General features: G+C 39.2%; 1 protein-coding gene across 3 annotated transcripts in view; it reads right to left on the reverse strand.

The window, feature by feature from the left end:
- Positions 1-758: 758 nt before the first annotated feature.
- STAC (SH3 and cysteine rich domain) overlaps positions 759-20,840 on the reverse strand; it is a 78,321-nt gene continuing 58,239 nt past the window's right edge. For 2 of the 3 annotated variants that reach the window (XM_063304092.1, XM_063304094.1), the window contains exons 6-11: positions 14,991-15,072; positions 12,521-12,591; positions 10,220-10,308; positions 9,833-9,884; positions 8,617-8,751; positions 759-1,279 (exon numbers count right to left, since the gene is read on the reverse strand). In XM_063304092.1, coding sequence (XP_063160162.1) covers positions 1,181-1,279; positions 8,617-8,751; positions 9,833-9,884; positions 10,220-10,308; positions 12,521-12,591; positions 14,991-15,072 — 528 coding nt within the window. In that variant the 3' untranslated portion in view covers positions 759-1,180. The remainder of the gene's footprint in view (positions 1,280-8,616; positions 8,752-9,832; positions 9,885-10,219; positions 10,309-12,520; positions 12,592-14,990; positions 15,073-20,840) is intronic. The other variant, XM_063304093.1, reaches the window with a different exon arrangement.

The raw sequence follows: 20,840 nt of genomic DNA on the forward strand, positions 1-20,840 counted from the left end.
GTGAAACAATGGGCAAAACTCTGGCTTTTGTCAGAGGCTGTTATCCCAATAGGGCAGTGTTAATTCTATTAAACTTAATAGGGCATCTTTATAAGCACATCTAACTTTGTGTTGGACTGTAGACAGTTCATGCTTCCAGGTGAATTGTCAAACCTTGCCATTTGAACATTGCATTTATTCTTCAAGTATGTCCTGGTTAATCTATTTTTCTTTCAGCCTGTATATTTTTCATCTGCAGATATATGCTTTTTTCAGCCCATATGTTTGTGTGTGTATGCATATACCCTCAAACATGTTCACATGCGCGTGTGCGTGTGCACGCACGCACACACACAGAGTATTTTAAAATAGAAAGTATATTTAGCATGTCTGCAGCTAAATTCCTTGTTTCAAGCACTTTCCTTCTTTTGGCAACAACTTCTAACCAGGCCCACGGGGGAAAACGCTATTCATCAGTTGTATGAACAGAATTAACATCTATGATCTGCAACTTACTTGTAGGTATATAAGCTCACTGGTTTAACCTATTTAAAAAACCCACAAAGAACTTAATCGAGGCAGTAGTATGTTTCTCAAACTGATGTCTACATGTTTCACTTAAAACTGCTTTGTTACAAAAAATTGAAAGTCAGAACCAAACATTATCCTGATTCCCTAAAATGGGGGACAACATTTTAAAGACCAGACTCCTACTATATATTTCAACCATCAAACCACAGTAAGTAGTATACAGACAAAGTCTGAACCCTTCCCAGTCACACTTCAAACAACATCAACTAAAGGTTTCTAACAGTTTTCTCAAGACATCTGAACAAGATAAAAACTTAATCTTACAGATCAGTTGCCTGTTGCCAAAGGGGTAACAGTTAGCAGCCTTGCTCAGGAAAAAAGAAATCCAGTTTAATTTTTTTCTTGTTTTTTTAGAAAAACAGCCCACCCCTCCCTTAAGACTCACACCACCTTTATTTGGTTCTTTCTCTAATAATACAGTTTGTTATTGATCAACTACTGTTTGTTGCTTCAAAACCGCTTAAGTGCTTGATAACAGTTGATCTTTGAAATTGTTCTGTGATTTCCCTGGTCATCCTCAGGACAGCTTGTTTGGGTAGACACAGTGCAAAATGAAGCAGACTGTCTTGCTGGCAAAGCTTCCCTATTGCAGTTGCTGAGCAGGCAAGTCTCAGATGTTTTCCAAGACATCTACTGGGACAAGGCCCTTTTTCTTCCCACTGCATACTTTGATAAACCCGTCGTGTTCCTTTTCTGAAGTTATACAGATCTGAAGATAAACAATGGAGAGAACAGTTAAACATTTCTTACACTCAAACACTTCTTTTATTATGGAATCCAAATAGCTGCTGCATAGATGAGACAATCTGCTGTAAATAGGGCTGAGCTGAACCAGGCTACCTAACTTCGTAGTCCTCTTTCAGGTTTCTTTGATGTTTCAGAAGGGGGAGATATGAAGGTGGAAACTACAGAGATGCTTTCCAAACATCACAGTGCAGCTCACACATGGTACACTGCCTTACTTATTCATAACATTATTAGCTGCTTTTCCTTGTGACAATAACCCACTTCTATGATGTAAGCTATTACAACAGAAACAGGTTAATGTGGCTGAGAAGTCTCCTAACAGCCAGATAATAAATGAATTAAAAGTACATTGGGATGATGGTTTAGAGAAGTTCTAAACATACTGTTTTCAATTATGCTCATTATGCTAATTAGTGTCAATGTTTACTCAGTCCTGCCATATCCCCCAAGTATAAAACTGCTGGAGGAAGTTGTACAAGTTAAAGACGGAAAATGCCTGGATGCAAATTTATTTCTTTTTTACTGTACTAAACCAAGGGACACATCTATCACTCTGCTCACTTTTAGCTATGGGCCTGCCCACTGCAGCAGCACACTGCTTTTCATCAAGGCAATATGGACCTTAACAGGATAATCTGTAAACTTTATGGTAATCCATTTAATACTGACAACCTATGCATGCTTATTTAAGAATGGTTTTTTAAATAAAATATATATTTTATTTATCATTTTTAAGAAAAGAAAAGAGAAAAGGAACATAGAAAAGGCAAAAGAAAGGAAGAAAGCACAAAATGGATAATGTAAGCATCTAGAATTAGGTTAAAAATTACATTATTTCATTGCTTAGTTTTAAGTAATTGAATATACTATATTGCCTTAAAAACTCAATATCATCATTAAAATCCAAGCAATAAATGAATATTAACAGCAATGGCCTGTAAATGGTGTAAATCATAAAATGAGATTAGGAATTATAGTCATTTCTATCCAAGCAATTAAACACTTTATTTTAAGGGAAACCCAAATTCTGGATGTGGTAGAAGCCCACATATAACCCCAAACTGATTTCCAAGTTGAATTAAAATCTGTGTCATATTTACTTTAGCAATATGATTTTGGACATTGAGGCATATTCCCACAACTTAGTCAGTCTTCTGAGAGGAACTGCGTGTACTTTCCAATGGGAAGTGTAGTCATCCTTGCAGCAGTTACCATGTACAAAGCTAATTCTATATACTTTACAGGAATATAAAATTTAGTAATATTTAATTGAAAAATAACAGGTTGGAAAGGAAATCCGTAATTTTGGAAAAGTATCTAGTATAATAGAACGGAATCAATTTTAAATTTATTCCATTCTATTATAGATCATTTCCCAAAATTATTGATCTTTATAACTTAGAGTGATTTCTACTGAAATCAGTGTGGCTTACTTCTGAGTAAATATGCCAAAGATTGGGTAATATGCTATATATCCAGCCAATGTTGTAAAGCCATGCACTTAGCCATGTCATGCTCACTTCAGACATGAATCGAATTGATATTTTCAGACAAGCCATTATTTCTAATTCTCAGATTAGTATTTATTAAACAAATTTGCGTAGTGCTTCCTGTGCTGCATCTCAACGTGGTGTACAATAAAATATACCAGATGATCTGTGTGACTGATTCCTGTTAGACTGAGAACTGCTGCCCTAAGAACTATGCAACTTCTGAATTCCCAGTGCCATCTCTGCCCTTTATGAGGTGTGTTGCGCTGCTGAAGAATGTGAATTAGTCTGGAAGTAGTTAAGTTTTGTTGTTAAGATGTTCCTTGCCTCCGCATCCCAGAACGAATTCCCTTCTGGGATCTACTAATAGTTAAACAAGAGCTGCATTAGCTTAATCGAGAATGCTATGACAGAGGCAACACTCACTGGTTTTGTCCTGCAGTTATTCCTATTATGTGGATAGCAATATGAATAAACAGGACTGCTTATGTGTCCTAATTCCACTGTTGTTTCTGGCAAACTTACTTTGCTGGGTTTTGTAAGGCTTCAACTATCAGAAAAACCTGTGCGACCAATGCGTGCATAGCAAGGGCAAAGCTGCTCAGAAACTATCAGCATTTCCAGCCTCCAAAATCCTGCACACTATGATCAGTCATGACAATTGACTGATGAATTGCTCCATTATGAGCCATATGTCTGCTAAAGGCTGCCTGTGGGCAAAATCTGTGGTGTGGATGTTCAGATTCAACCCTCATCCAATAAAGGCAAGATTTGTTATGAGTGAAGCCAATCATCTAAATGAGTATAAGCAGAAATCAGACAAAAGAAAGGTTCATAAGTCCCTAAATATCACATCAAGGAATAATCTGAAAATAGCTATCGATGGCCAGATTTTTCTTTTAGATTGTAACAGCCCTCATGCTTGGTTATTGAAAGGAATGTTTATGAGGTGAACTACAGCTAGTCCTAGGTTAACAACCATTCGTTTAGCGACCATTCAAAGTTACAGTGGCACTCAACGAATGTACTTATACCTAGTCCCCAAAGTTATGGCCGCCATGGTCATGTGATCAAAATTTGGGTGCTTGGCAGCCCATCTGCACTTATGACCACAGGGACGCTTCAACTCCCCCACCCCCCAAAATCTCTCCCTTTTGGCCACCCTGCACAGCAGCACTTCTCGGCGGCATGCCTGCCCTTCTCCAAATTGTGTGCAGCCTTCTCACAATACTTCAGAGGACCTCCCAAAGCATCGAGATAAGGGTGAATGCAATTTGGAGAATGGCATACATGGTTTGGAGAAAGGCAGGCGTGGTCTTCTCGCAAGGTTTCAGAAGGCCTCAGAAGGCTTCCAAAGCATCACATGAATGATGTGTGCAGCCTTGGGAAGAAAGCCTGGCACAGCCCTTGTGTAGGGCCAGGCTGAATGTGCCTTGTCAGAAGAGGGAGGAAGAAGACAGCAAACATCGGCTGGGTGCAGCAGGGCCAGCAGAGCAAGGGGTGGAGGGGGCACCTGGGACTTTGTGCTTTGGTGGCTGGCTGTGGCATGGGGTTTGAGTTGGCACTCCTCAGTCGTTGTGGCGGTGCCAGTGGCGCTGGGGCTGAAGTAGAGGCCCAGGGCTGGCAGTGCCTGGCTGAGACTGCTGAAGGCCTCAGGCCTCCACTTCAGCACCAGTGACACTGCCACTGAAGAGTTCTGCTGTGCAGGATGCCCAAAATGGCAGAGGTGGGAGGGAGAGAGGCAGATGGGGGAGTTCAAGAGGAGGCAGTCCCTTACCTTACTGAGGCTTGGGACTGGAGGAACCAAGCCAGGAATGGCTTAGATTGGGGTGGGTCCTTGCCTAATGACCGGTGGGATTTAGTTAGTTATGGCAATGGGGATTGCCAGGATTGCCATTGCTAAGCGACATAGTCACGTGATGTCGCACTTTACGACAGCATCGCTTAGCGATGGAAATTCTGGTCCCAATTACTGTCATTAACTGAGGACAACCTGTATCCCAATTTCACTCTTGAATTAACTCAGAAATTATTTTTGATCTTCCTTCCCCCCAAAAGGTAATTTCTCCAAGCCAACTTCCCCAACGGTTTGCAAAATGCTGCATATTCCTACCAGCTCTTGATGACCCTTCAGATCCTTACCATAGCTGCTTCAAATTCCCTGCCCTTTTCTTACTTTTCCAGCTGTGGAAATAGTTAAGAAGTACAGTGGGAATGGTAACTGAGGATAGGGTAAGATTCTTTCTTTCACTCATTCTTCTCTATTGTCCTGGCTAATGGCATGCTTGGTCACAAAACAGAGGCAGTCCTTGGGCAAATAATATTTCCCATAGTCCTTTGGTTCTTAACAACCCAGTGCACTGCTTGGCAGTATTATCAGGATGAAGTAGTGAGCAAGGGTAAGGGACTTCTTCTGACCTGGAACCAACCTGTTTTGCCATGTTCCATCTGGATTGTGGCCTCCTGACCTGTATATAGGTTTTGCATGAAGACAATGAAATGCTTTGGGATTCCTATTTTCCGAAGCACATTCTACAGCTAAACATGTTGACACAATTGAAGGCCTTTCTACAATCAGTGAAGCATGTATTGGCTTCTTCTTGGTATTATTTCACTTTCTCAATTATCCAGCATGCAGCAGCAGTAATATCTCTTGTTCGTCAGCTTTTTCTAAAGCCAGCTTGAACTTCAGGCATCTCCTTTTCCATGTATGACTCTAATATGCATTGGATGATCCTAACCATCACTTTGTTAGCATGTGCAATTAACAATCGTGTGATAGCTTGCCCACTCTGTTAAGTCTTTTTTATTTGATATTGGTATGTAGACTGACTTCTTTCAATCTGTTGACCACTGTGTCATTCTCCAGATTTGCTGTCATAGTTAGTTAGAACTTTTACTGATTCTCCTTCTGTCACTTGCCATACTTCTGTAGGTATTCCATCAATTCCTGTACCCTTCTGACTTGTAATGACTGGAGTGCTGATATTCTAGCACTATAGGTTATTGTAAGTAGAGAATATCTTCTAAGGTATCTTGGATGTTGGTATTTCCACTGCACAGAATTTCAATATAATCTTGCCATCTTCATTTGATTCTTGGATTAGTTACTATCTGCCTATTAGCATCCTTTACATACCAGCCTGTGGCTGGATCTTTCCAATGTAATTATTGTCTTTGCAGCTTCAGATTTTCTTTTCCTACATGGCAATATCAGGAACTAGAGAACTAGAGGTTTTAATCTATCCTTGTGGTTTATCTGCCTCCAGCATCTTCCTGTATCTCTGTAGTCCAATATAGGTCCTCGATTATTCTAATTGCACTGCTGGTATTATACACTCTTGGCCTACACTCCCAACATTCATATCTCATCCCTCCCAGGATCCTGCCCCTCTCCAATCATGATGAGGCAGCACAGCTGTGAAGGGAAGAACTGCAGGTAACTACAGAATAGAATTCTACAAGCCTGATGTGGGGTATTTATTGAGATCAGTTGTCTGATTACGAGGATGATGTAGATATACAAACATTACATTATTCACACGCAATCTGTGCTTTTATAATTGTGGAATACAAGTCAAAACAAATAGATTTAAATATATAGATATGGCCAAGAACTGGAGAGACTTTTCTCTTTAATATTTCATGTTCCAGTGTCGAGGCCACCTGATTCTGCGATGACTCTGGGCAGTTTACAATGATGTAAAATGAAAAAATAACATATGGCAAAGAAAAGAAGAGACAGCTGACTGGAAGACCAGCCCATACTAGGAAAACCAAAAAAATATCCCAACCAAAAAAACTAAAGGGGCTCAAACCAGTCATCCCACCCCTCTTAGTCAAACAGTTTTTCTCTGAACTATTTTCTAGGCTTCCCATCACCTGCACCTGGTACTTTCTCTTATGTAGTATTGTCTTATGAAGATCCAGTCCAGAATGGATCCCTGTTTGCGGCTGCATTATCTGCACAGGCTAGGACATCCTTTAACTGTAACAACATTTTCAAGGGGAGTTTTGTGTTAACTGCTTCCTAATTCCCTCTCAGAGCAGAGGAACAACACATACTGTTTTCATTTATCTCAGATCTTGCCTTCTTCACAAGCATTATAAGCAACTTGAAGGAAGAAAGGTACAAAGCCATATAAACACAAATTGCCTCACTGTCTGGGCAAAGCAGCTTGGCATACGTAAGGACACTAAAAATATCTCTGCCCTTCTGAATAACATTATACAGTGGTCCTGTTGATAAAACACCATGTGTAAAAACTTCTCTATTTCCCATGACAAGTACATTACTGTTTGTATATTCATGCCTTATCCAGCATATGTAAACCCTCATTAATGAGAAGAGCTTATGTCAAAATTTACAAGATATATTCCTGTTTGTGACATGAAGCACCCTTTTAAAAATTAAGAAATCCACCTCAAGCTAGTGAATCAAACCTTCAGATGAATGTTCCTGAGGCATGAGATGGGCCTACTAATTTTAAAAACATCCCATCAAGAAAAGGGAATGTAACTTCATATTGGAAATTTAGATGCACATAGTGTTGTGATGTATGGGGTGTATGGGGTGGGTGGTGAATGGTGCCTTGGCCTGGGAGGAGGGAACAAGGGGTGCAAGTGGGCTGGGGGAGTTGAGAGGGCAGGCAGGAACATCAGGGCATGCTCTGGATCCTTTTCATTAAATGGTGCCATCTATCAGGAGCCAGGAAGCATGGCTTCTGTGCTGTGATGCCTGCCCTCTGGAATGAGATCCTTCCTGAAATTGGTGTGGCTCCACGCTACTGGCATTCCAGAAGGCCTTGAAGACCTGGCTGTTCTCCCAGGCCTGAGTTAAGGTGGACAGAATCACTTCTTGGATGTGTTTTTTGTATATATTTTATACTGAGGAGCAGGATCCAACTTGTCTATTTATTCTGTATTGTGCTTCTATTTTGTTTGCTATATTGTGAGTTGCCCAGAGTCAGTTTGGAGTCAGGCAGCACCTAAATCAAATGAATGAAAGAAAGAAAGAAAGAAAGAAAGAAAGAAAGAAAGAAAGAAAGAAAGATTAAACTAAATGACCAAAGACCTAGTCTGGTGCTAGTTTCACTCATCATTTTCTCTTTCCTCAATTTGCCATTGGATTTTAGCCCTCCCTGCACACACAGGCATATGTTTCTAAGTATGATAAAATCAAAATGACAAAATATGCATCATGACTTCCCAGTGCAATCTCTGCCCTTTCATAGCTATGTTGTGCCTTCACACTCAAATACACTGTAAAATGGGTGGAAATTGGCCGCTTGCTTCCACTGCAAATGCCTATGACTACCCACTGCTATGTTCTCAACAACATTGTCCAAAAGAGTTTGATTGAACTTGATCAATGGTATAAGTCAACTACTAATGGACTTCTTCATCCCACAGTTGTAGCTAAGAGCTTTTGATTTCACAGCTCATGCCTATTAATTCTGATATCAGCATGATCCCATAGAATTCTCTCAATTTAAATCTGTTTGTATGTATATAAAAATAGCAAAATTACTTTTTCTTCTCTAAGCATTGACAGCATATATTTAATCATCTCTTTTAAGTAGACAACAAGCCCTTGCCCTTTCATGGACCAGCTTTGTATTACTTGTGTTAAGTGTCTAGCATTGGTCAGTGGATTTACCACTGATGTAAGTCTATGGCTTTGGATCACAAATCTTTATAATTTTTGGGTGGAATCATGAACCATAGTATTTGATGGAACCAATTTTCTTAAAGGGAAGATAGGTCCTTAACATTTTAAAGCCGAGGAAATAGTTTTAAGTTTACTTACATGGTTCTCTTTTAGGGTTATCTGTCCTTGTTCCTTGCATCCAATGAATGTTCTGATACATTTGAAAACTTTTTCATCTTGTAATCTTTGAACGAAATTAGCAGGAAAAAAACCAATTCGGTCTTCTATTTTCCCCTGTGAATAGGACATGATGACAAGACAATCATTACATAGTATTAAATTTTGAATTCTGTATATGCTCTTCTGCCACTTCCTCAGAGTGAATTGCTCTGTTCTCCCTTCAGTGAGTGAGATAACTAGCTTTGTGAGATAGCTCCAGCAGAGTCTACCATCACCCAGTGAGTTTCATTAAAATCTGAATCTGGAATCTGAAGTTTAATCATTCCAGCCTTGGCCAGATAGTCTAACCCATCCTCCCCAACCCTAGCTCCCCAAGTATGGCAGACTACAACTTCCTTCATCAATATTCAGCAAGTGGTTTGCATGCTGGCTGAGGATGATGGAAGCGATAATCCAACATATTTGGAGAACATCTGGTTGGGGATAGGTACTATAATTGATACCAACGTCTAAGGTAACCACCAGATAACTTGATGGTTTGAATGCATTCCCCTGCTCTATCTATTGCATTTTAACCTGAAAAAGAAGGAAAGTTCCTTTACTTTCCCACTATAAAACAACTAACCAATGAACAAAGAACTGTTCTGCACTGGAAAAGTTCTACAATAGGCTACTTTGTTAGCAAAACAGAGTATTGGGATGCAAATGAATTTGTACTAATGTAATGGTTGCCTATTCTAAAACACCATCAGACTCATAAGTAGGATTTCAGAGATATCTGATTTATTAAAGAATAGTATGCAGGATCACAAAGAAAGCTGAGAATGATGAAAGCGCGCCAAATTCAAACTAAAAACCCTCGGTGCAAATGAAATCCATCCCCCCGCAGAGTCTTCTCAAGTTCATAATCCCAGGTGCTCCTAACAGTTTCTGATGGTCTGCGGGAAAAGACCTTGAGCAGATAACATAACCCAAACACATTCCATTGTACTGATTTCACATATAGAGCTTGGTACAAGGTCTCACAGCAGCTCCCTCCCAAACAGAAACGCGCGTCAGCGCCATGGCGTGTGAAACGTTACGATGTATAAACTACATTGAATCAGTGAACATGACACTAATGTACTGACAAAAAAGTCTAATATAATGTTCACTTCTTCCATTTTCAACTTTATTGAAGTTATTTTGATTGTACCTTCCACCAATCTTCATTTGAATCTTCTAGTAGTGTAACTCTATCTCCTGGCCTATGATTAAAAAACAAACATTTGTAATGAGTTTACATGTCTCTATTAATACGCAAGAGCACCAGTAAATTCTGCCATTTATTCATCCAACATACCGTAGAGGTATAAAATTATTTATAATGTTTAGCTGGAATTAAAACCTACTGGTTTTGATTCCAATAAAATCAGTGAAACAAGCCAATCACAACTAAATGTAGCCCTCAGCGTCCCAAATTCACATCAGTTTTTTAAAAAAGCTTGAGCATTGTTGGCAAAAAAGTGATGTCTAAATATGTATATTAAAACAAATAAAAGTAATTCATGCAGATGAAATATATGGTATACATTAGCATTACCTCATTTCTAAATCTTCATGCTCTTGTGGTACAAATTTGTACAAGGCAACATAGGTATTCATCTGTACCGTATCTTTATTAAGAGATCCCTTGATTATAGAAGAGGAGGAACAAAGAAGAGGAGGATGGATTACTACCAGTTTTGCAGAAAGATCATGTTGGAGAGCACATATACTTCCCCCTTGAAAGTGAGGTACTATTTTGAAATATGTTTGGTTTGCTATGTACCAGGGACCAATAGCTATGTTTCGATCTGACTTTATTCTGTCTGCCCTTCTTAACTCAGTGTAGAACATAATTGGTGAAATTTACCTGATGGGGTCTAAACTTATTTTGAAATAAAGTTCATGAGCTATTAGCTCTAAAGCTGGAGAGGGGATATTCAGTGATGAGTAACAACTACAGCAAACGCTGACTGAGAAGCCACTCAGCATTATAGATACTGCAACAGTGGACAGACTTCAGATTTGTAGGGTCTACTTTGCTGGTACAATCTCAAGATCCACCAGACAAGACACATGCAAAAGAGTGATCCAGGAAGGTAAATGGAGAATTTGGAAAGAAGTTGTTTGAGTACATATAGAACCTAGGCATTTTTTTTCAGCATCAGAACTGGTTTCATACACAAATCTACTTCTATTTTCTCTCAAGCTTTCTTGTTCTCAGCAGCTTATATTAAGAGGGGAAGAAAAGGCTTTTTATGGTTGTTCTTGTTTAATCATTGGGAACTGGAACCATTCCACACCGAATATGTATTTATGTCTATTTCTAGTCCATATCAGTTCTCCATGTATTTAACTTTAGCTCCATTCCATCCGATTTCTGCATCAGTAGTGATTTAAAAATGAATGAAAATTCATATTTATTTCCATACCTGTGTCTAATATATACTTTTTAATATACTTTTTCTAAAATATGTATTGTTGTGCAAACTTTTACTTAACACATGCAATTTCTAGCAAAGAATTATATCTTTAGAGATCCGGGCAGTAAAAAAAAAAAAAGAACAATCTTTCTGCATACTAGTCCAGAAAGAGAAAATTAGATAGTTTATTGAAAACTGTATACCAAACAAAACTCTCCCCCATCTCTACCTAATGCAAATTAAAATCATTCAGTTCACAGATTGAGGTAACCTAATGGTTGAGAAAATGGTACATCTGTACTTGAGTATGAAATGACTATCTACATAAATTATTATAAAGGGTCTAGCTCAAGAAGCATCAATCATCTAAGGTTGTAACAAATACTGCCAAAGATAAGGAGATCTTTGGATCTGTGAGAATTGGCTCTTGCACTGATGTGAAGTCTAATAGCAGTTATCAGAATAATGAATAGATGCAGACAGACCCATCTTTACAAAAGCAGGTGGCTTCAGCTTCCTCCACTGTAAGAGTGCAATAAAACTGACAAGGGTTTTGCCACTATAAATTGGCTAGTCAAATGGTAAATTCTAAGACAAAGTGATTGGGATACGCTTTTTGGCTTTGCCCTGTCCAATTCCCCCTCTTTCCCCACCCCAGATTAATGAAAAGGTTTTGCAGTGAAATTGTAAACCTGTTTGGCTGAAAGCTTCACAGAACTGGAAACATTTATTTGTTTGTTTGTCTGTCTGTTTGATTGATTTCTATAGCCGCCCATCTCAGCAAGTGACTCTGGGCGGCTTACAACAATAAAACTATAAAACAATTAAAACAATTACAATTAAAACAGTTAAAACATAAAATAAATACAAAAAAAATATACATGGCTGCCAAGTGAGCAATGTATGGATGTTAATACAGCCAAGAGACGGGACCATCCACATGCTCGAGGCCCCAGGCTTGGGCACAAAGCCAGGTCTTTATGGCCGTACGAAAGGCCAACAGGGTCGGGGACATCCTAATTTCTGGAGGGAGGATGTTCCAGAGGGTAGGCGCTACAGAAGAGAAGGCACGCATTCTAGTTCCCGCCAACTGACACTCCCTGGCTGACGGGGGACCCACAGCATACCCAACCTACTATTGAAACCCTTAGCAGGCAGTGTTCCTCATTCCCCCAGTTGCTCTATCTATATTCAACTGAATTATTGTAATTTATCTTCCTATAATTCTGTGATTCAGAGATCTGGGATAGATGTGCAGAAGCAGTATGGGCATGCCCAATTCCAAGTTTTATTTAAAAAAAGAGGACTTTTTTGGGGGGGGCAGAAAACACATTCAGCAAATTATCATTTATTATCATATTTAAATATATGTTTTATTTATTAATTTAGGTATTCATATTAAATACAATATGCTATTATCATATTTAAAAAGTCACCTGTAGTACCGAGTTTATTTTCTTTGGTTCTTCTCCAAAGTCTGACGTACCATTTACTGAGTATGTAAATACTGTAATCAGAGAGAAAAATATATTTTAGGACCAAGAACCTACTTGCCAAAGAAGTCCCACCATTTGTACTACCATTATTTTTGCACTTTCATTTTATCTTTGCCTGCAAGGATTTGTAACTTGCACTCCTATTAAGATACTCTTCCTAAGAACCAAACCACCAATGTCCTATTCTTTTATTTTCATCTGGGAAGACTTTTAAAGAGAAAGGGTTGAAAGCTATGAACACTGATTTTACTATTGGCATTAAAAACTTCACTTTATAAATAGTCCTGCTTATTCTTTAACTGAAGGGAAATGTATGGGAAAAAAGCAAAGAATGTGTAGAGTATACACATACACACTGTATATGTATATATATGTAACCTCACTTTTCTCCTATGCACATATGGCTTCTGACAAGAAGCAATTATTATTGTCAACATTCACCTGTAAAAATCTGTTTTCAGAAACATAAAAATTCTTCCTGGGACTGATAATGCTCACACATGAATATCAATTGTCACTAAATTTCTTTCGGTTATCTCAGCCACTGGGAGTATATTTGGGCCTGCTCAAGTCTGTCTGGGGTGTATATATGGCAAGGCATTGCAGGAGGTTTTAACAGCATTCAGGAATAGCATTCAAACTATTACTAGCATAAGTTTTCCTTAAGGAACACTTCCATAATCAAAGCATTAGCATTCTTACATCTCTGATGAGAACTGAGTTGCAATGCAGCAATGAAAGTATAAACAAAATCTCCCCACGTTGGCATATGCCAAATGGCAGTGCTTATCATCAGTTCTATCTGCTTAAATTCTGTATTAGATTATTTAAGAAGTTAGCAAACTTCGCTATAATTTCTGGCTCATAGGATGTGGGACCATGGAATATAGATCTTGATGATGAATACTTTTTTAGGATCTTCTGGGTTACTATCAGTCCTACAAGGTAGACCAAACCAGTGCCATGAAGGTCAGGACTATGTTTATTGTAACAACTACAGTAACAGAATCTTGCAAGTCTGAATGTGCTTCCCCCTTCCCTCACTTTATCTTCATGTGAACTAGAGAAGGGCTCATTAGATGTTTTCTCAAGTTATTTTCTTGGCTCAGACTATTCCGCATGCCCCCTATAATTACTGTATGAATCCCACCACTTAGAATCAACAGGCAGTGGTGTTTCCCTTGTATTCATAGGACTAGTCATGGGATCTGAGGTGGATATCTCTATCTCAGAGGGACCAGACTAACTCTACCACCTCCTCAATTTCTATAGGTTCTTGGTGCTTGGCAATATTGCCATGTTCCAAAGATTAGCACAGGACAAAGACTAAAAAATGTCTTATAATATGTGGGTATGTATTTGATTTTTAATCACCTATCACTGAAGAACCTGTGTGGCAAACAAGTCCAGACTTTAAACTATTTAATACCCATGAATATCCTTCAATACACTTAATATCCTTAATTAATGTTTGTGTGCTCTATTATCAGAAGCCTTGGGAACACAACAAAAGTTTTGCCATTACCATGGCTTTGCAGACAGCACAGGCAATTTTGTAACTCTGCCAAGAGGAGTGTTTTGGAGTAGCTCCTGTATAATTTTCTATGCTGATCTTCTGATGAGACAACAGTAATCTAATCAAATGATAATCAAACAAATTGTTTTTATTCTGCTAAAGTTTATTGTGAAACACACACAGAACTGCATCAACAACTTTCCTGTACTGTGAGAAATATCTCACAGATAATAGATCTTTTTAAATATGGAAAACATGAATGTTAAATAGGGCTATTGTCATGTTCACTGTTTCAATGTAGTTTATACATTGTAACGTTTCACATGCCATGGCGCTGACGCGCGTTTCTGTTTGGGAGGGAGCTGCTGTGAGACCTTGTACCAAGCTCTGTATGTGAAATCAGTACAATGGAATGTGTTTGGGTTATGTTATCTGCTCAAGGCCTTTTCCCGCAGACCATCAGAAGCCGTTAGGAGCATCTGGGATTGTGAGCCTGGGAAGATTCTACGGGGGGAGGGATCTCATTTGCACCGAGGGTTTTTAGTTTGAATTTGGCGCGCTTTCATCATTCTCAGCTTTCTCTGTGATCCTGCATACTGTTCTTTAATAAATCAGATATCTTTATGAACCTGCTCATGAGTCTGATAGTGTTTTAGAATAGGCAACCATTACAGCTATAAAGCATTTACTGCAATTTTTTAGGACTTATTGGCAGTGTACCAAGAAACAGAACATATTTAATTATTAAAAACCCTGGGAATGTAGAAGGGAGTAAACAACTGCCTCCTCAGTATCTGTCTGCAACCTTCTGACATTAATCCCAAACAGAGTTTGTACTTCAGGGCTCTGTGAGATATTCTACGTTGGAGCTATTACTGATAGCTTTGCACTTACCACTATTGCTGCGTTGTCTGTTTATGTCAAACATATTTCCCGGACTGCCTCTTTCCTCAGGAACTTCTGCCAAATCTGATGTCTGTGACACAGAAAAAAGGCAACAGAGTGAAAATGAGTGACAAGGTGAAAAAAAAAAACGATCAAACGTGCCAACAAATTGATGATAGCGGTGAGCGCAGGGGGAATTAAGAGTGGAGATTCAGTGCTGCTTCTACTGTGCTATCCAGAGGCATTTTGAATACCTGATGGAAGGATAGCAATATGTATGGGATAAACTGATGCCCTAGATGTTCAATGGTGTGTAAACATGTTTTCATTTATACGGGAGAAGAAACAGGATACTAAGCTTTTTGGATCAGTCCTTCCCAAATTGGTGTTCCTCAACATGCTGGAGGTCCACTCAGATAATTGCCTAATCAGCATAGCTATTCAATGTCAGGGAAAGGCATTGCATCTCCTTGTGTGCAATGTTTTAACTCCCCAAGATCATATACTTAAGTGAAAGCTGAAAACATGCACTGTTGGGACTCAGTCTGCTCTTGCTTGCTGCACTGAATCCAGATGACGGTTGGAAAGAGATGTGGTTATGGTCAAAGCAGATTTACTAAATCCTACTTAGAATTAAGTAGCTTAATCAAGAGTGTAGTCTATTCTACTCCAACTACTGTAGGTATGTATTCAATCCACTATGAAGTAAACTTATCATCTCTTCATTTGCATAATACTGTTCTTTCCCATCCCAGGTTTTGTTTCATGGGTCATGCCTGACATTCCTTTGAGACTACTTTTTAAATAACTGGCTACAAAGAATTTGATGAATGATGATTGACAACGGATGTTTAGTTATAAAAAGAGCAAGTAATTTTCTAGCAACCTAAAAGCTAAAGCATGTCATTGCTGCACAAATTGTATGGAACCCAGTTGACTTTATCAATTGCATAAAATATAATCTACGGATTTTAGAGCTAGATGAAATAGATAATGATCTATGATAGCTCATGAAATAACAGATTTGTTAATCTTTAAGGTGCTATAAAGTTTACTTACGTTTTTAATATGTTAACAAGCACTGGCAGACAAACATTGTTAATATGTTTTCTACTACAGGTTAAGGTTACTATGGTAACTAATCATTTTGGCCGGGTGGAGAGGTTGAATTTAACTGTCCCCTTTTCACGTGTTAATGGTTGCATTGCCTAAGGGAGGAACTTGCCTGAACTTGTTTTAGTTTCAGTTTCCCTTCTGTGTAGGTTTGCAGAGAGTATGCAGCTGAGAGAAATCTCTCCTCTCAGCAAACAGCCTTTAAATATGTTTGTTTTCTGTAAATAAAATTATTTTTATAGAAATGCCTGGTGTGTGTCTTTTCTGATCTCTCCTGGGCCAAATGCTTTCTAGCACTCTGCCAACAGGTTATGGGCCCAGTAAGCAGCCCAGTAAACCCAGTAAGCCCAGTAAAACCCCAGACAGAATAGAGAGATCAGCTCCACACCTCATGCACAATTTAAAGGCAGGTAGCAAAGACCTGTGAAGATTTTCTTTGGAGCCACCTGGAGATTTTCCAGCAACTGCCGGTCTACAGGACAAAGAAGCCAGCTGAGGTGACTTGCAAAAGAAGGAAGAAGCCATGGCTACCTCCCAGCCGTCAGCAATGCTTTTGGAGCGCCTATCAGAGACCAACTATTTGAATTGGGCCCTGAAGATGGAGATGTATCTTTGCAGAGAGAATCTTTGCCTGCCAATTAGTGAGCAACCCCCCCCCCCCAAATCCCAGTGCTGAATGGCTGAGACAGGATGAGCAGGCTAGAGCCACCATTATCCTGGGAGTTGAGGACAACCAGCTAGTCCACGTGCGAGGTATGCAGTCTGCAAAGCAACTTTGGGACACTTTGAGAGACTTGTATGTAAAGGCAAGCGCAGGGAATAAAGTTACCTTGACAAAAAAGCTGTACAAAGCCTACCTTGCAGAAGGAGATAGCCTTCCTGAGCACCTGCATCATATTCAGCAGCTGTTTGTTGAGTTGCAGGAGAGAGGAATGGAATTTACACCTCTCACAAAATCCTATATCCTCCTGTCCTTACTAAATGAAACGTGGGACACCCTGATTTGTACCCTGGAGGCTATGCCTGAAGCAGACCTCACCCCATCGTATGTTACACAGCGCTTACTCGCTGAATGGGAGAAGAGAGAGGAAAGATCCCCCCCCATCTCTTCTGGAAAGCTGCAGTACCAGAAAACAAGGGAAAAGAAGGGAACAGAAGCTGAGGCCACAGCGCTAGCCAGCCAGCGATGCTTCACTTGTGGTTCAGCTGGACATTTTGCAAAGAGACTGTGCCATGAGACCCAAGAGTAGAAAGACAGAGAAGAAGAACACAAGGGCAACACAGAAGAAGTCTCTTCAGACAACCCAAATTGCACAGGTTGCTGAGAAGGGTAATTCTGATGTATGGGTGTTAGATTCTGGGGCCAGTTGTCATTTATGTAATTGTAAAAGCTCTTTTGTGTCACTGACTAAAACTGAAAGACAAGGTGTATCTTTGGCTGATGGGTCTGTGACCAAAATTATGGGACAAGGTGACTTGTATTTATCCTGCTTGGGGGAAACTGTAAAAGGTGTGTTGTATGTGCCAAATTTACAATCAAACCTTTTATCTGTGGCACAATTGGCTACAACAGGGTATGTCATAACATTTAAGAAAAATGGTTGTGAGATACGTAAAAATGGAAAATTGTGTGCTACTGGTATATTAAAAGACTCCTTGTACATTGTGCAAAATGCAAGGAAGCCAAGCTGCAAGGCTGCAGTTGGCAACACTCCATATCATGACCAATGTGTACACCTGATGCACAGGAGATTTGGCCATGCTAATTTCAAGTATATAGCACAAATGCCACAGCTATGTGCTGACCTAAAGATAAAACCCTGTGATAAATACTTAGACTGTGTAGTTTGCAAAGAATGCAAAACACTAAAAGCTCCTGTGAGCAAGCACAGCGACAGAGTTACAACTAGACCTTTGGAAATTGTACACTCTGACATTATTGGTCCTTTTGCTCCAAGTCTTGGACAAGCAAGGTATGCAATGACCATCATTGATGATTTCTCAAGATACACATTTATCACATCTTAAAACATAAAGATGAGGCATTTGAGAAATTTAAAAGTTTTGTGACATGGGCAAATGGAAAATTCCCTAGGCCTGTATCTGCACTCCAATGTGATAGAGGAGGAGAATACCTTTCTCACAAATTCAGAAGGTTCCTAGTGGAAAAGGGGATAGAACAAATTCTTTCTAACCCTTACACCCCTCAGCAAAATGGTGTTGCTGAAAGAAAGGGCAGAACCTTGCAAAATGCGATGGAATGCATGATTAAAGATTCACAATTATCTTTTAAGTAATGGGGAGAGGCCATATCTACTGCCACTTATGTACAAAACAGATTGTATAACTCTGTGATTCAGGACACTCCATTCCATTTGTTTTATGGTGTGAAACCAAAGGTAAACCATCTTAGAGTGTTTGGTAGCATTGCATGGGTTCACATTCCAAAACAGCAGAGAAGGAAAGGAGGCCCCACAACAAAGAAAGCCATCTTTGTTGGGTATGAACCAAGCCAGAGGAGCTACAGGTTCATAATGGGAGAGAAATTAATAATTAGCAAAAGCGCTTCTTTTGCTGAACAAAACTGGGGGAGATTAAATTCTAGCTCTCCAGTTGATCTGACCACCACAAGAGAACAGCAAGGACTTGCTGATGGTGATCTTTTGCCTGATGAGGACATTAAACCAGAAAAGCAAACTGAAGATCTGTCTGATGAGAGAGATGCTTCTCAGGAAAGTGATAGGAGTCAAAATTTAAGCCCTGTATTACCTCGCAGATCTCAGAGGAGTAATAAAGGCTCCTCTGAGATCTCCATCACGTTTTCAGGCTGAAACAGTAAAGGCTTTTCACATATTCACAGAACCTGAGTCTTTAGAACAAGTGAATGCTTTACCACCTGAGATTGCACAAAATTGGCATTCTGCCACGCAACAGGAATTAGCATCCTTGAAAGAAAATAAAACATGGAAACTGGTAAATCTACCTCCCAATGAACGCCGTCTGGGTTGTAGGTGGGTTTTCAAACTGAAAAGGGATGCTGATGGCAAAATCCAAAAATATAAAGCAAGGTTGGTTGCAAAAAGGGTTCACTCAAAGGAAAGATTTAGACTTTGACAAGACTTTTGCACCAGTTACTAAAGGTGAATCAATTAGATTACTGTTAAAAGTTGCTGCACTCAAGGGAATGTCAGTTAACCACTATGACATTCAAACTGCATTTCTCTATGGTGATTTAGACCACAGATTATACATGCAGCAACCCCCTGGCTATGAAAAAGGGGAGAATCTAGTCTGTGAACTGCAGAAGTCAATCTATGGGTTAAAACAAGCTGCTAGATCCTGGAACCAAAAAGTAGACGAAAAACTGCAGAATTTTGGTTTTGAAAAAGGAAAAGCAGATCCCTGTGTATATATGAAGAAGGACAAACAAGGCTGTGTGTATCTGTGCATTTATGTTGATGATTTGCTGCTGTTCACATCAACAGAAAAACAAAGGCTTGATTTTGAAGCCTGCATGAAAAGCCATTTCACATTAAAAAGCCTTGGAATTATAACAACCTAGGTTTGGAAAAACACAGAAGAATGGTAGCTTTCTGTTAAACCAAAGGGGAGATAATGGTAAAGTAATGTGAATGGAAAGACATATAAAGTTGTCAGAGAAGATTGGTTTGCATCTTAATCTATAGTGTAAAAAGGGGAGTGTTAATATGTTTTCTACTACAGGTTAAGGTTACTATGGTAACTAATCATTTTGGCCGGGTGAAGAGGTTGAATTTAATTGTCCCCTTTTCACATGTTAATGGTTGCATTGCCTAAGGGAGGAACTTGCCTGAACTTGTTTTAGTTTCAGTTTCCCTTCTGTGTAGGCTTGCAGGGAGTATGCAGCTGAGAGAAATCTCTCCTCTCAGCAAACAGCCTTTAAATATGTTTGTTTTCTGTAAATAAAATTATTTTTATAGAAATGCCTGGTGTGTGACTTTTCTGATCTCTCCTGGGCCAAATGCTTTCTAGCACTCTGCCAACAAACATGACCATATTCCTTTGGTGGATTATAATAGGATTTGTCTACAGCTAATAGGGTTCCATAATTCAAATGCTGGAACATAAGTAGGGAAATTAAGGTCATAGGGGCTTGGGTCTAGAGACAGATTTTCTTAGTTGCAACTTTAACATTCTACAACAGGTTGACCTCCAAGGTCAGGATGGTGTATTTCCTGTTTAGAAGGGCTGGCAAGATGTAGAGTCTTGGATCATAAGGTGTCACTTAAGTGGGGATAGCTGCCTACAGGATGTCTTGCTATGCTGGTTTTATGCCTTTGGATTGTTGAGATACTTTTTATTATGAGATATGGTATTATAATAATATAAAGTGATGTCACAAGACATTGTTTTATTGCTCTGACAGTTTTCATGGTTTTATGAATTTACTGAGTCATGAATTGCCTTAAGTCTTAGATGGGGGTGGCATACAAATAATTGAAATATATGAATAAAATACATTTGAAAATTCCTGCTCAATGGTGAAGCTCACTGGGTGAACTTGGATCACTCCTCTTTTTAATTTTTACCTATCTCACAACACTGTTGTGAAGATAAAATGGGAAGAAGAAAGAATCAGATTCACTGTCATAAACAACCTGAAGGAATGTGAGACAATAATGTAATAAATCAACAAGTTAAATATACTTCTAAATTCCAAGGTCTAATCAACTGAAGTTCATGTGTGTTTTCAAAATGCCTGTAGTA

The sequence above is a fragment of the Candoia aspera genome, chromosome 4 (assembly GCF_035149785.1).
Source record: "Candoia aspera isolate rCanAsp1 chromosome 4, rCanAsp1.hap2, whole genome shotgun sequence".
NCBI lineage: Eukaryota > Metazoa > Chordata > Lepidosauria > Squamata > Boidae > Candoia > Candoia aspera.